Genomic DNA, 13,733 nt, shown 5'->3' with positions numbered 1-13,733 from the left:
GATTGACAGCATGCTAGGGCGAATTGCAGAGGTCTTGAAAAAGAAGGTTCAAAACTGCAAATATTGACTCTCTGCATTAACTTAATGTAATTGTCAATAAAAGTCTTTGACACTTATGAAATGCTTGTAATTTTCCTTCAGTATACCGTAGTAACATCTGACAAAAAGGTCTAAAAACAATGAAGCAGCAAACTTTGTGAAAACCAATACATGTGTCATTCTCAACATTTTTTGGCCATGGCTGTAAAGTAACATCAAGCACCACAATAATGACTTGTAAACACTAAGGAAGAATAAACAATTCCGTAAATACAGTAGAAGTTTGCACTCCATATGATTGCAACGTGGTGAGGGTTACTGCAGGTTATGTTCAATAAGGGACACACAGAACAGCCTAACCACAGAGGCCTTCTCAATTCTTAGCCTGAAACCAATTCGAACTATTTACATCAGTTGCCTTGATTGGATTGGATCTTAATTAAGGAATTATACATTATATATATATATATATATATATATATATATATATATATATATATATATATATATCTATCTATCAGGAGTTCTTCACTCCAGGTATCAAATACCAGCAACAGGCCATGTTTTGTGGATGTCTTTAACATCAAGGTCAGTTATTCTATTTTGCAGGGTCAGAAATAATCCCGCCTGCTTCCACAGACAGAAATCCTCAAAGCATGACCTGTTGGGAAAATGTGTGGAATGAGCTTGAGAACCACTTATACTATAACTCTTGAGAACTGATAGCATCTTTTAAAATAGTGACAAAAGAAGGAACAACTTAAAGGTAAGGCGCAAATATATAAGGCAGCATGGAATGATCATAAATAGACAAATCACCCTAACTTGTCAAATAGCATACATACAAAAAATTATGACAATAGATCCTTGCGCCAAATACTCAGTCCAATTTTTCCGTTTAAAGAAGGATCAGAAATGATGAAATCTTCTTATATATGTAGTGCTCCACCAAGAACATGCAAAATAAACAAATGGCAGTGCATTAGAGACATTCCACGAATAAAAACTTCTAAAAGGAAGGAGGTCGAAATACGCCCTTATGTAATCCTCATGTGTATGATATATTACAGGAACACCATAGTACAGTGCCTTCTTATCAGAACAAAATGCTCACATTGGTGATACCTAATGAGGTAGGATATGAATCATATCAAGGTTTCTTTAAACAACAACCAGGCAAGTTAGTAACCGGACCAAAAAATGCTCACACTGTGGCTTACTTGAAAATAGATGCAGTGACTCTCATAAAGGTTTCTTTTTTTTCCCTCTCCGTTAACAGTATCTCTCAAAATAAAGAGAAACTTCACATGGTGTAGTATTAAACACCACAATTTAATAAACAGACAAAGATAAAAAAGTGGGAGTAAACCCTCCGTACCAGATAGATGACAATAGCAGACAGAATGGATGAACACATCAGCAGCGTGGGACCCAGGTATTCCACCGCCTTAAGTGTAAGCTAGAATCCACTCAAAAATCAGCTACAAGGTGAACCTCCACTAACACTCCTCCTGACATGTTTCGACACCATCGGGCGTCTTTTTCAAAGTGGAGTGATGAGTGTGAAGCGCGGGCTTATACCCCCGTATACCGGAAGTGTAATACCGGAAATATGTTGCTATATAAGCAGACAATCTGCAAAATGCTAAAAAACACTTGCCATTAACCTCCGGATTCAGCCTGCAGTGTGCTGTTAAGCGGAGATATAATGAAGTGTCCGACCCCATGTGAAGGTCCCGCACATGCACGTGATCGGACCTCACTGTATAACAAAATCCTCTCAATAAAGATAGTTGAAATCACGTGATAGTAGGCACGTGATCGGAACTGCCAACATCTAAAAAGACGCTGATAGGTGACCATGGCAACATAGACCACGTAACCAGAGACATGTGATCGGAACTAAAATACTCCTGAACGGACGCTAGTTGGTAACCATGGTGATACACATCACAGTGGAATATCCGGATCACATTAACATGAATAGGAATACACTATTAAAAAACATGTTAAAGTTTCTGAATGAGATGGTAAAATGCATTCAACTTATAAATATAAAAAAGGTTAACATTGGGCGGACATAAACCAGTAAGTGGCAATAGATAAAAAAAAATTATTGAAATAATATATAAATAAAATCTAAATTTCTGATTTTCTTTAAACGGAAAATTTTGACTGAGTATTTGGTGCAAGGATCTATTGGCATAATTTTTTGTATGTACCTTTTAAAATAGAACAGTTACATTTGCTTAATGGGGATATAATAATAAATGGCTATTCTCCAATATAAGATCACTAAAATATTACAGAAATACATTTATTATCTTCTCCTTTTCCAAAATGCCACCTTTCTTCCATAGTACCCAACTGCCTGTAGGGCGTCACTATACCTCCCTTCTGGGGAAGCACCTGTTACCTTGTAATATGGGAGCCATAATTAGCTGGCCAGCGGTGTGAGCAAATGCTTAATGTAATAAACTATGGCCAACCTCAACTGTTTTACAACTTGAACCTTATTTCCCTATTTATTTATTTTGCCTTTCTTTTCTATTTATACTTTCTAATGCACACACATGATGTAGTTATAGGAACAGGAGCAATGTCATGATCTATTTTCCCCACACTTTTTCTGGCTAATTTTGTTTTCAACCAAAGGTGAGCTTGGGGAGTCACCTGAGACTCTAATCGAGTGATGCCTTAAGCTGGCCACACACTAGACCAACTTACATCCAACCAGCCAACTTGTTGATTGGTTGGAATGAAAATCTGGTAAGGTATGGGAGTAACTGACAATCAGCAATTTGCTCCCAAACTCCGGAAAATGGACAAAAACTGTTGTTTGAACAAATTGTTTAGACCAAACATTTAACAAACTTGTCTGACCGACCATCTTCATCTGTTTTCTGGCATTTAGGAGCAAATTGCTGATCATCATTTACTCCCATACGTTACCAGATTTTAATTTCAACCAATCAACAAGTTGGATGGTTGGACAGATAATCTTTAGATGTGTGGCCAGCTTTACTCTAGCCCTCAGGGTTTCCTAACAGTGCATGTTTTACAGATCTTCTCAGGATCACAAGTGAAATAATTAGCTCCATCTGGGGATCTTACAGTGGTGCTTGAAAGTTTGGGAACCCTTCAAAATGTTCTATATTTCTGCTGAAATTTGGCTTAAAACTACTTCAGATTTTCACACAAGTCCTAAAAGTAGATAAAGTGAACCAAATCAAACAAATTAGACAAAAAAAATTAGACATGCTCATTTTTTATTGGGGAAAATAATACAATATCATATATCAGTGAGTGGCAAAAGTATGTGACCCTTTAGGTTTAGCAGATATTTTGAAGGTGATATTAGGAGTCAGGTATTTTCAATCTATGGGATGACAAGCAGGTGTGAGTGGACAACCTGTCTTTTTAAAAGAACAGGGATCTATCTAAGTCTGATGTTCACAACACATGTTTGTGGAAGTGTAGTTTTAGGCCACATTTCAGCAGAAATATAGAAATGAAGGGTTCACAAACTTTCAAGCACCACTGTATATAATGTGTCAGCCAGTAATAGCTACAGATGTGTCCTCATACATCTAGCTTCAATACGCCATGCAGCACGACTTACCTGGCGTGAGTGAGCCGCCAGGACCCGGGGACTTGGCACACCGAGAGGGGCTTTAGACTGCAGCAAAGATGTATGACGACACATCTGTACTGTGAACCAAGTAACATGGACTGTTAGGGGTCCCTGAGGACTGGAGTTGGGAAACACTGCTTTAATGAGTCTAACCTAATATCTGCATTAGCCCAGCAGTAACAAACAGATCCATTTTGCACAGATCTATTAATAGATTTTTCATATGGGAGATAACTTCCTTATGTTTAACAGGGCCTTTCTATGCTTACTGGTTCTACCACCAGACTCCTCAGCTGTCAGTGAGAATATGGTACATGTCTACATAGTAATAACTGCAGCACACATATTAGCAAACATAATTAAACAAGAAACTGAAAATAATAACAATCATAAAATAATACCAACCGCTGCTTAAACCGGGAAGGCAAGGAACATCTACAAAATAAGCATTTATTATATAGGCAGATGTAGAAGAACTCCAGATCCCAAGTAAGTACATTATGGTTAACTTATGGCATGTTATCCAAAACTAACCCCTAAGTATTCTAGAAAAAGATAACATACTAGTTGCTTTATAACACAGACAATAACATTAGTGAAAAAAAATATTATCTTACCTTTTTTGCTGCTTTAGGAATTTTGAGGGATCGACCGGTCTGATTTGCAATTTCCAAGTATGGCATTGTATCTGGATCAGAAGCCTCGCCTGTACAAAGGAATTTGCTGGGATTTAGTTAGCAAACAACAAGTTTTCCAATAATAAAAAATAATACCCAAAATGCTACACACTCACAAACATATTTACTTGTGATTCTCAATCCTCCATTATAGTTCAGTTATCTGTTCCTGTGGACTCTGATACTCCTGTTCTCCAGAAGGAACAATTGTTAAGTGTTATAATGGACTCACAGACCATATTGCTGAGGTCCATATTGAATTATCTTTAATGCGTCTAATTATGCAAAAAATGCGAGACTGCATCAGTGAGACAGAAAATCGTAATTGCAAGATAATGCCTCTCCTGTTCCTAGACGTTTCACTTCTCTGGAAACTCGAATGGTGGCCTATCAGCATAAACTGGTGGACATTGAGGGTTCGTCGTAATAACATTTGTTTTGGTGGGATTGCCGGAGGAGGAAGGCTCTGACCATGGAAGTCCTCTGGAATGCAATGGGCAACAAGTGGCTGGTCTCACTTTTTCGACTCTCCTCGTTGTGGCGGCTCTCCTGGTTGACTTCATATTGCCCAAGTATTCTGTGTTAACTTTATGAAGTTCTATTTACTATAGCCTCTTTGATTTCTGCATTCTCCTGGACTTTTACTGTTGTATTTTATACTTCTGATTGCCATAGTCCAGAGGTTCCCAAACACGGTCCTCAAGGCTCGCCAACAGTTCAGGTTTTAGATATAACCATGGTTGAGCACAGGTGGTTAATTAAAAATGACTGTGGTACTAATTAAGTCACCTGTGCTCAACCATGGATATCTCTAAAACCTAAACTGTTGGGGAGCCTTGAGGCAGGCTTGCCTAGCCTCTCGAATATCGGATGCTGCTCTCGGCTCCCCGGAAAGGCAGGCAAGCCTCCCGGCACCCACCATCCTTCCCTACCCCCGCGCAGAGTTAATATCAAAACCCCCGAAGCGGGGGCCCAGTGACGAGATTCGGGCTGAAACGCGTCTTCATGGTCCCGCCCCCCGCTTTACAACGCTGTTTATTCCGGCATTGTGAAGAGGGGGCGGGGCCGCGACTGCACGATCTCGCGGCCACGCCCCCGCAACAGCATTATTGTACGACCACGCCCCCCGCTGTAAACTGACTAACAGTTCCCTCCCAGAAGGAGGGAGCTGAATGGCGGCAAGTATGCCTTGAGGACCGCGTTTGGGAACCTCTGCCATTGCCCATTATTGCTAATATACTTTGCTCTTTTACTGCTAAATTGTTTTGTTGTTTTATTATGGCGCTCGTTGGGTCAGTTACTGTTTAATGTTTATGGTTACTTAATTACTAAGGGACTGCGGCTGATTTAGTGCTCATGGGCAGGCTGCGTCATGTCCTTAAGACAGAAGTTCCCAACTCGGTCCTCAAGGCACCCTAACAGTCTAGGTTTTAAGGATAACCAGGCACAGAAGATTTAATTAGTACTTCAGTCTTTGATTTAACCATCTGTGTGCTCAACCATGGCTATCCTTAAAACAGTTAGGGTGCCTTGAAGAACAAGTTTGGGAACCTCTGCCTTAGGGTATACCCCTTTATAGCTATTTAGTGTAAGATTATTAGGTTATAGGTGAGCATCCAGCTTAGGGTTTAGGTGTACCTTTTTTTGGTGGGTAAGCAGGGTGGGGTATTTCGGGATGATATGTGTTCTGTATGTTATTGTTTTTCTTTATTATATTTTTCTTGCTTTTGCCTTTTTATTCTGTTTGCACCACACATTATCATTGATTTTGGTGGCGAGATGGCGGGATGCTATTGAGCTCTCCTTAATTGGCACCACATGTGTATTGTATAGGTTAGCAGTCTTCTCATGGAATGTGTGTGGCCTTATTTATAAAATAAAGAGGTATTTGGTTCTGCACTCTATTAAGACCCATAATCCTGGTATTGTCTGCCTCCTAGAGACTCACTTAACAGATAGCCATATCTTGTCCCTTAAGCGACGTGTCTGTGCTGATTAGAATTTTGATTGTCACAAGGTTCAATTAGACCCCCTGGGTCAATTTGTTTTCCTTCATGGCTCTGTCCATGCCACCTGTTTTATCCTGCGAACGGTACATATTTACCTACCTTATAGTTCTTGCTAAGTCCTATAAATTTTGTCTAACCTCCCTTTGGTTGCATTTTGTGTGTTGGCTATTTTAATGATGTTTTAGTTGATTTGGAGAGGTCGCAAGAGACTCCGCATCCCACCATACCAGTGTGTCCTCCTTCTCCCGTGTTGTGTCTGAGATGAGGTTGGTGGATGCCTGGCGCTCTACGAATCCTGGGGTGCATTGTTACTTCTGCTTCTCTTTGACTCATCACACAGATGTGTCCTCACTCGTCTTTGCTGCAGTCGCGTCAAATAGCTCCTCTTGGCGTGCCTGGTCCTGTGAGACACTGCTAGAGCCAGGCCTCTTTTTTGCCGAAAATGCATCTAAGTTGCAAGGCAATGTGACTTGAATGCACCAGGAATCTATGTTGATTCATTTGATATGCGACACTACTATATCTGTGTGCGACTTAGGGGTATATTTACTAAAGTGAGAGTTTTTAGAAGTGGAGCTGTAGCCCATGGCAACCAATCAGATTCTAGCTATTATGTTTTAGAAGGTGCTAGTTAAATGAGAAGTAGAATCTGATTGGTTGCTATGGGCAGCATCTCCACTTCTAAAATCTCTCAATTTAGTAAATATACCCCATGTAGTAGCCTCTGTACTCTGAGCAAATCTTCAGATGCTTATTTTTAGAAAATGTGTGCAGACTCCCGTGTTTTGGTTTTAGATCTGTATCTCCTTCATGTTTTGGATCTGGATTTGGTTTTGCAATACTGCCCTTGCGTGTATTGGTTTTGGATCTGTATTTTTTTTTTTTAAATGATAAAAACAGCTAAAATCACTTAATTTGGGCCTGTTTTTGTTCCTAGAGTATTATTAACCTTAATAACAATTTCAGGCATTTCCAGTCAATTTTAACCACCTCACAGCTCAAAAAATTGTTTTCACCAATGTAGGCCAAAGGCTGCAGCGAGCTGGCTGGCTAAGGTAAGCTACAAAAACGCCCGGCAGTTTAAAAAAATATAGGACATCTATGAAACATTACCACACAACAGTGGCAGACAGGATGGCAGTTTAATAAACTATAAAAATGTCAGTTGACAATGCCCCAAATTGTGCAAAATGTAAAAAAAAAAAAAAAAAAAGAGTTGCAAGATAGAATTGTCCTTGGGCCCTCCCATCCACTCTTATGTGGGATATTAAAAAGGACATGCACAGTTTAACAAACCAAGCACTTTAGCGACAAGGACTGACACTTTTGTGGCTGAAGTCCTTGGTTTGTTTGGGCCCCCACAAAACAATTTTTTGGAATGACCACCTCCAATCATTAAGGAAGAGTTTGATGATGAGGGTGTTAGTGGTGGAGATTGCATGTGCTGGTCCAAACTGCTGGTAGCGGATACTGGACTGCTTGTTATTAATTGACAAATTATTATAATTTTGATAAATAAATTGAATGAACTCGCTAGAAACGACGTAAAAAGGAGGAGGTGACTATATGGTTAACGTCCCTACCTCTTCTAACTTTGGTTTCACAAATGGTACAGATGCCTTCACAACTGTTGTCAGGATTTGGGTTAAAATTATTCCACACCCAAGACATGGCTTTTCTGGTCTTATGTCCAGGCATGACAATGGCTTTCTTTTTTATCACAAGCAAGAACTGCTGCCACTGGTGGCTGATTTACCCAAACTACATCCTCATCAACATCATCATTAGCGCCAGATAGGATAAAAATATCCCCTTTAACCTCCTTTTGCACTTCCTCCACACTATCATCCTCAATTTCTATTATTTCACCATCTAATACTAGCACACCCGACATGGCGGCAGTGATCTGCTGTGCAACTGGGTGACAGCTGTCATACTTGAATTCTCTATCAAAGGTTTGTTTAACAGTCAATTGTTTTTTTAAACTACTACTAGTAGTAGTCTTCTCGGTCCCTTTCTGGGATGAATATTCACCCCCAGCAGCAGCAACAGGCCTAGCGCTCAAGAATCTACTGAGAAATCCTGAATAAGGGAGGAGTCACCTAGCCTTATCCTGGATGCAGAACTACCTCCGATCATTAGCAAAGATATTGATGATGAAGGTGTTGGCGGTGGAGATTGCAGGTGCTGGGATCTAGCTGAGGGAAGGGAGCTAACTGATGCTGGACTGTCTGTTATTTTTTTAGAACCAGTTTCTGATTTTCCCAAAAACGTTCCATGAACTCGCTGCAAATGACGTCTCCCATATGCAAATATTCCGAAATACGATTTTTTTTTTGGCATGACTGAGATAATGAAACCTTTGATTTTTGATGGTTCAATCTACACAAACTTTGTCTAAGGCACAAATTATTAAATATAATGTATAAAATGACCTACAGGCTGTGTATAAGGTGTAAATGAAACATAAATGAATTTCATGATGTAAACAAACTTTGTTTGAGCCACAAAATTATTGAAAATATTGTATAAAATTACCTGCAGACTGTGTGTATAAGGTGTATATAATACATAAATGCATTCCCAAGAAATCTCATTATTAAATGCAAATATTCCAAAATACATAATATTCAGTTATCCAAAATACCCCTGGTCCCAAGCATTTTGGATATGGGAGTAATAGACATTAGGTTCCTAGATGTTTAAGGTCCCTACCTCTACTTACTGTGGCTTTACAAATGCTACAGATGCCTTGACAATTGTTTGCAGGATTTGGGTAGGAATAAATTCACACATAAGAGGTGGATTTTTTTCATCTTATGCCCAGGCATGACAATGGGCTTTTTCTTATCATGGGCAACAACTGTTTCCACTGGTGCCTGACTTACACAAACAACCTCCTCAACATCTGTATTAGCCCGGTTCAGCTACATAAATATCCCCTCATCCTGGTGCACTTCCACACTAGCTTCCTCAATTTCTACATCAGCATGTTGACATGTGCTGCTCCTCCCCACATTTGCAGAGGTTGCACAAATAGTAAAAGGAGGCTCCTCTTCGAATACAGTATTGGAAAGGTCACAGTTTTGGGATAGATTATGGTTTCATTGGATGGCTTAAGCTTCTGTATTCACCTCTGGCATCACGGGTCCGTGTTAATGATTTTGTTACTGAAACTTTTGCAATGAGCTGAGGTACCTGTCAGGGCTGTCTTTTGTCCCAGTCACTGTTCGCTCTTGCCATAGAGCTGCTGGCCTATGCAATTCGTGCATCTCCAATATTTTTTTGGTTTTCTGAGATGAAAATTGCCTTATATACTGTAAGGGACGATAAGCTGCCATTTTTGCCATGACAAGAAACTTTGCTTCCATCTCTTTTGGCAATGATGGACATGTTTGGTATTTATTCTAGAGAGCTGTTTAGTTGTGGCTTGTACAGCTATGGCCAAAAGTTTTGAGAATGACACAAGTATTGGTTTTCACAAAGTTTGCGGCTTCAGTGTTTTTAGACCTTTTCGTCAGATGTTACTATGGTATACTGAAGTAAAATTACAAGCATTTCATAAGTGTCAAAGGCTTTTATTGACAATTACATTAAGTTTATGCAAAGGGTCAATATTTGCAGTGTTGACCCTTCTTTTTCAAGACCTCTGCAATTCGCCCTGACATGCTGTCAATCAACTTCTGCGCCACATACTGACTGATGGCCACCCATTCTTGCCTAATCAATGCTTGGAGTTTGTCAGAAATTGTGGGTTTTTGTTTGTCCAACCGCCTCTTGAGGATTGATCACAAGTTCTCAATGGGATTTAGGTCTGGGGAGTTTCCTGGCCATGGACCCAAAATTTTGATGTTTTGTTCCCCGAGCCACTTAGTTATCACTTTTGCCTTATGGCAAGGTGCTCCATCATGCTGGAAAAGGAATTGTTAGTCACCAAACTGTTCTTGGATGGTTGGGAGAAGTTGCTCTTGAAGGATGTTTTGGTACCATTCTTTATTCATGGCTGTGTTCTTAGGTAAAATTGTGAGTGATCCCACTCCCTTGGCTGAGAAGCAATCCCACACAAGAATGGTCTCAGGATGCTTTACTGTTGGCATGACACAGGACTGAAGGTAGCGCTCACCTTTCCTTCTCCGGACAAGCGTTTTTGCAGATGCCCCAAACAATCTGAAAGGGGATTCATCAGAGAAAATAACTTTACCCCAGTCCTCAGCAGTCCAATCCCTGTACCTTTTGCAGAATATCAGTCTGTCCCTGATGTTTTTCCTGGAGAGAAGTGGCTTTTTTGCTGCCCTTGTTGACACCATGCCATCCTCCAAAGGTCTTCATCCTGTGTCATGCCAACAAGGTCTAAAAACACTGAAGAAGCAAACTTTGTGAAAACCAATACTTGTGTCATTCTCAAAACTTTTGGCCATGGCAGTATTTTCCCACCAAGTTCAGATCTCAGATGGACAAAGATGACGTTTAATATGAGAAATATGGTGTTTTGCCTCATTTTGAAATCCGAACTTGGCGGGAAGATTCACGCCAAAACCGAACCGCTCATCTGTAATTTATTCTGGTGTTCGTATAAATTGGAATACAAGAAGTTTAATGTTTTTCCTATTCTCCCCACCATAACTCAGATTATAGTCTCCCCCATTGATGCTCTCAATTTTAGCATTTGGGTCTTACTATCTCTCATGATGTAACCACCTACGTGTCACTTAATTTTCAACCCCAGATAGACTATGTTAGGAGTATGTTTGTCAAAAGTTTCCCCTCTCTGTAACTGGTAGGATCAGTTTGGTAAAAATTATTATACAGCCCAAACTGCTGCAGCACTCCAGGGTTTATCTCCAGCTGACTTTATTTTCTACTATAGCGTGGGTATGTTGACGCCTTAATTTCGAGGTATTGCTTATAAAGCTTTATGTAGATCCTGAGGTGATGGTGGCTTGGCATTGCCAGGAATACACTTATTATTTTGCTGCACAACAACAACACATCTGTGACTTGGTGGCTGTTCCGGAGAGTGGGGATGCTTTTTTGGACTTTACTTCCGCAGGCTGGTTTAACATTTACTCCCCTGCATTTTTTAATTGCTGAGTCCTCTCTGGTGGGTTGTCCCCCTATTCTGGTGCAGGCAGGCAAGTCCTCTCTGGTGGGTTGTCCCCCTATTCTGATGTTAGCAGCTCAAACTTTTGGTTGCTTATAGCTTGGATCCCCGTTCTCCTATTTGGGGCAATGCTGCTTTTTCCAAGTTGTTTTCCTTAGATGGTGATTCCTTGAGGTTATCTTATGGTGTGTAAACGATAGATCATATCTACAGGGCGGGGGTACTGTGCTCATTTACTTAACTTCTGAGTTTGATCTCCCCAAAACTATGTCTTACAAATGGCAGTACAACCTGCGGATAACTGAATTAACCCCTTTATGTTATTCTGAGTGCTGTGCGGTGAGGTCAATGGCTGGGGAGGAACACATGGAGATGGGTCTGAGTGCTGGGAGCCTATCTCACCCTATACTCACTGTAACTCTCTCCTCACTACACTAAGCTTCAGTGTCCATTGATTCTCCTACCTGCATCACTGTGTCTTCTCTTGCTTCTGCTGACTGAGCTCTGATCTCTAAACACTGCAGTGCACTTCCTGGTAACATGACACATCCAAGGCGTCCATCGGTGCTCAATGCACGCCCCGCATACTCAGAGGCATGCCTCTATTAGCTCTTTCTGTGCAGCTTACTGCCTGTGGTGTGGCCCCGCCCCCAGCTCTGCAAGCAGTGTCTGACTATACAGAAGCGAGGTTGCTGCCTCATCTCTCATTCCCCTGCAGTCCCAGGGAGCTCCACAAAGCTGGTGACTGTTAACTATAAAAATGATTACAATAAACAAAGATGATGTTTATAAGTTATATCTTCTTTGTATTATTCTAATCATTTTTATATCAAATCTCAGGAGTATGACAGGGGACTCTCCTGCCTACCCTGACTACACGTCCCTGGTTTTTCCTGTGTTACACTGATAGGCACTTCAGTGAGCTAGCCACACACATGCTACTTGGACAGGATCAGAGGCCAAATAGGATGAGGTCTGACCTCTAAAAAAGAGGCCACATATATTTGTCATTAATTAGGTCTACTAATGTGGTCTGAAGATGCAAAACGCAGGCTGATAATGTGTCTGATGATTAAAAATCGGTATGGTCGTAGTTTTTGACCCTCACTTGCTGATAAATTGGAATAGGTGCCTGACATCACCTATGATGTTGCAGCACATGTGGGCAGTTAAACTGATCAAATAAAATAAAATCTGTAATATGCTGGTGCCTCTCCCCTTGTTACTGGACTGTGGAGTAGACACAATGCTATAAACCTGGAAGCAGCAGGCACCTGAAATCAAAGTCCATATAATTAAAATCAGCAGATGTAACACTGCAGCCATATTGGTCTTACATATTTACATTTGTGGTCTGAAAAAAAAAAAAAAACCACAGGAGCCAGAACTTTTTTTTCTTCCTTTTTTTTTTTATTTTTAATTTCCAGGACATTTAATATAGACCTCAAATTTATGAACCCTCCCCTGGCTTTTGAGGAAGATAACCAAAAATTTTCAACACTCTTTTAGATATTCTTAGATTTGTTTCTGCCCATTAAAGTCTATTCAGTTTTTGTCTTCACATACAATGTAGACTGAGCTTTTGCCATTTAAAAAATGCATTGTGGGAGTTAGCTCAAACAACCTTTCTGATTCTTTGAGATGCATGTCTGTACTGCCCTTGGGAAGTCCACTATGCTCTTTGTGTTCTTTATGCACCCAACAGTTTAGACCTAGTCCATCTTACTATACACACGTGAACATTCTGTGCTTGCAGCAAAGGCTCTGTGTGCATACACCAGAGCACCACAGGCCGCACATGGGCAAAACACACCCTTATGACAACAATACTTCAACAAAAAGGCCATTAAGGGAGACTGGTCTGTGTTATAGTAATAATAAGCATGATTTAATCTACAATGTATGCGACAGATAACAGTATTACAGACATTCATGTGAGTCATCTGTATTATTAAAAAGTTTTATAGAGAACATTAAAAAAATGTTATGCTCTCACCCATAAGCTTGTAAAAGTCAATGTGTTAGAACTTTATAAGCAAACACTAAAAACAGATCTGTTTGCTACATAGAAAGACTGTGGGATAACAATCAGCGAGACACAACGCAGGGAAGATTCATAATAAACGAACTGTGAGAATTCCAATGTAGAGCTATTGCACAATTGCCAGGTGGTATCGAAGCGGATTTAGGGATGTGACCACTTTAAGTAAGCAATAAATATGGCAGTTCAAGAGCAGTCCACAATATTTAAATATTCCTGTAGGGAAACACTG

General features: G+C 40.3%; 1 protein-coding gene across 1 annotated transcript in view; it reads right to left on the bottom strand.

Annotated features, from left to right (window-relative positions):
- NUB1 (negative regulator of ubiquitin like proteins 1) overlaps positions 1-13,733 on the bottom strand; it is a 127,974-nt gene that overhangs the window by 79,016 nt on the left and 35,225 nt on the right. The window contains exon 7 of the mRNA XM_088446412.1: positions 4,291-4,379. Within this exon, the coding sequence (XP_088302538.1) occupies positions 4,291-4,379 (89 nt within the window). The remainder of the gene's footprint in view (positions 1-4,290; positions 4,380-13,733) is intronic.

Source organism: Taudactylus pleione, unplaced genomic scaffold (genome assembly GCF_031769625.1).
Source record: "Taudactylus pleione unplaced genomic scaffold, aTauple2 ptg000398l, whole genome shotgun sequence".
Taxonomy (NCBI): domain Eukaryota; kingdom Metazoa; phylum Chordata; class Amphibia; order Anura; family Myobatrachidae; genus Taudactylus; species Taudactylus pleione.
The sequence above is the reverse complement of the archived record's forward strand: the minus strand, read 5'-3'. Positions and strand labels throughout refer to the sequence as shown.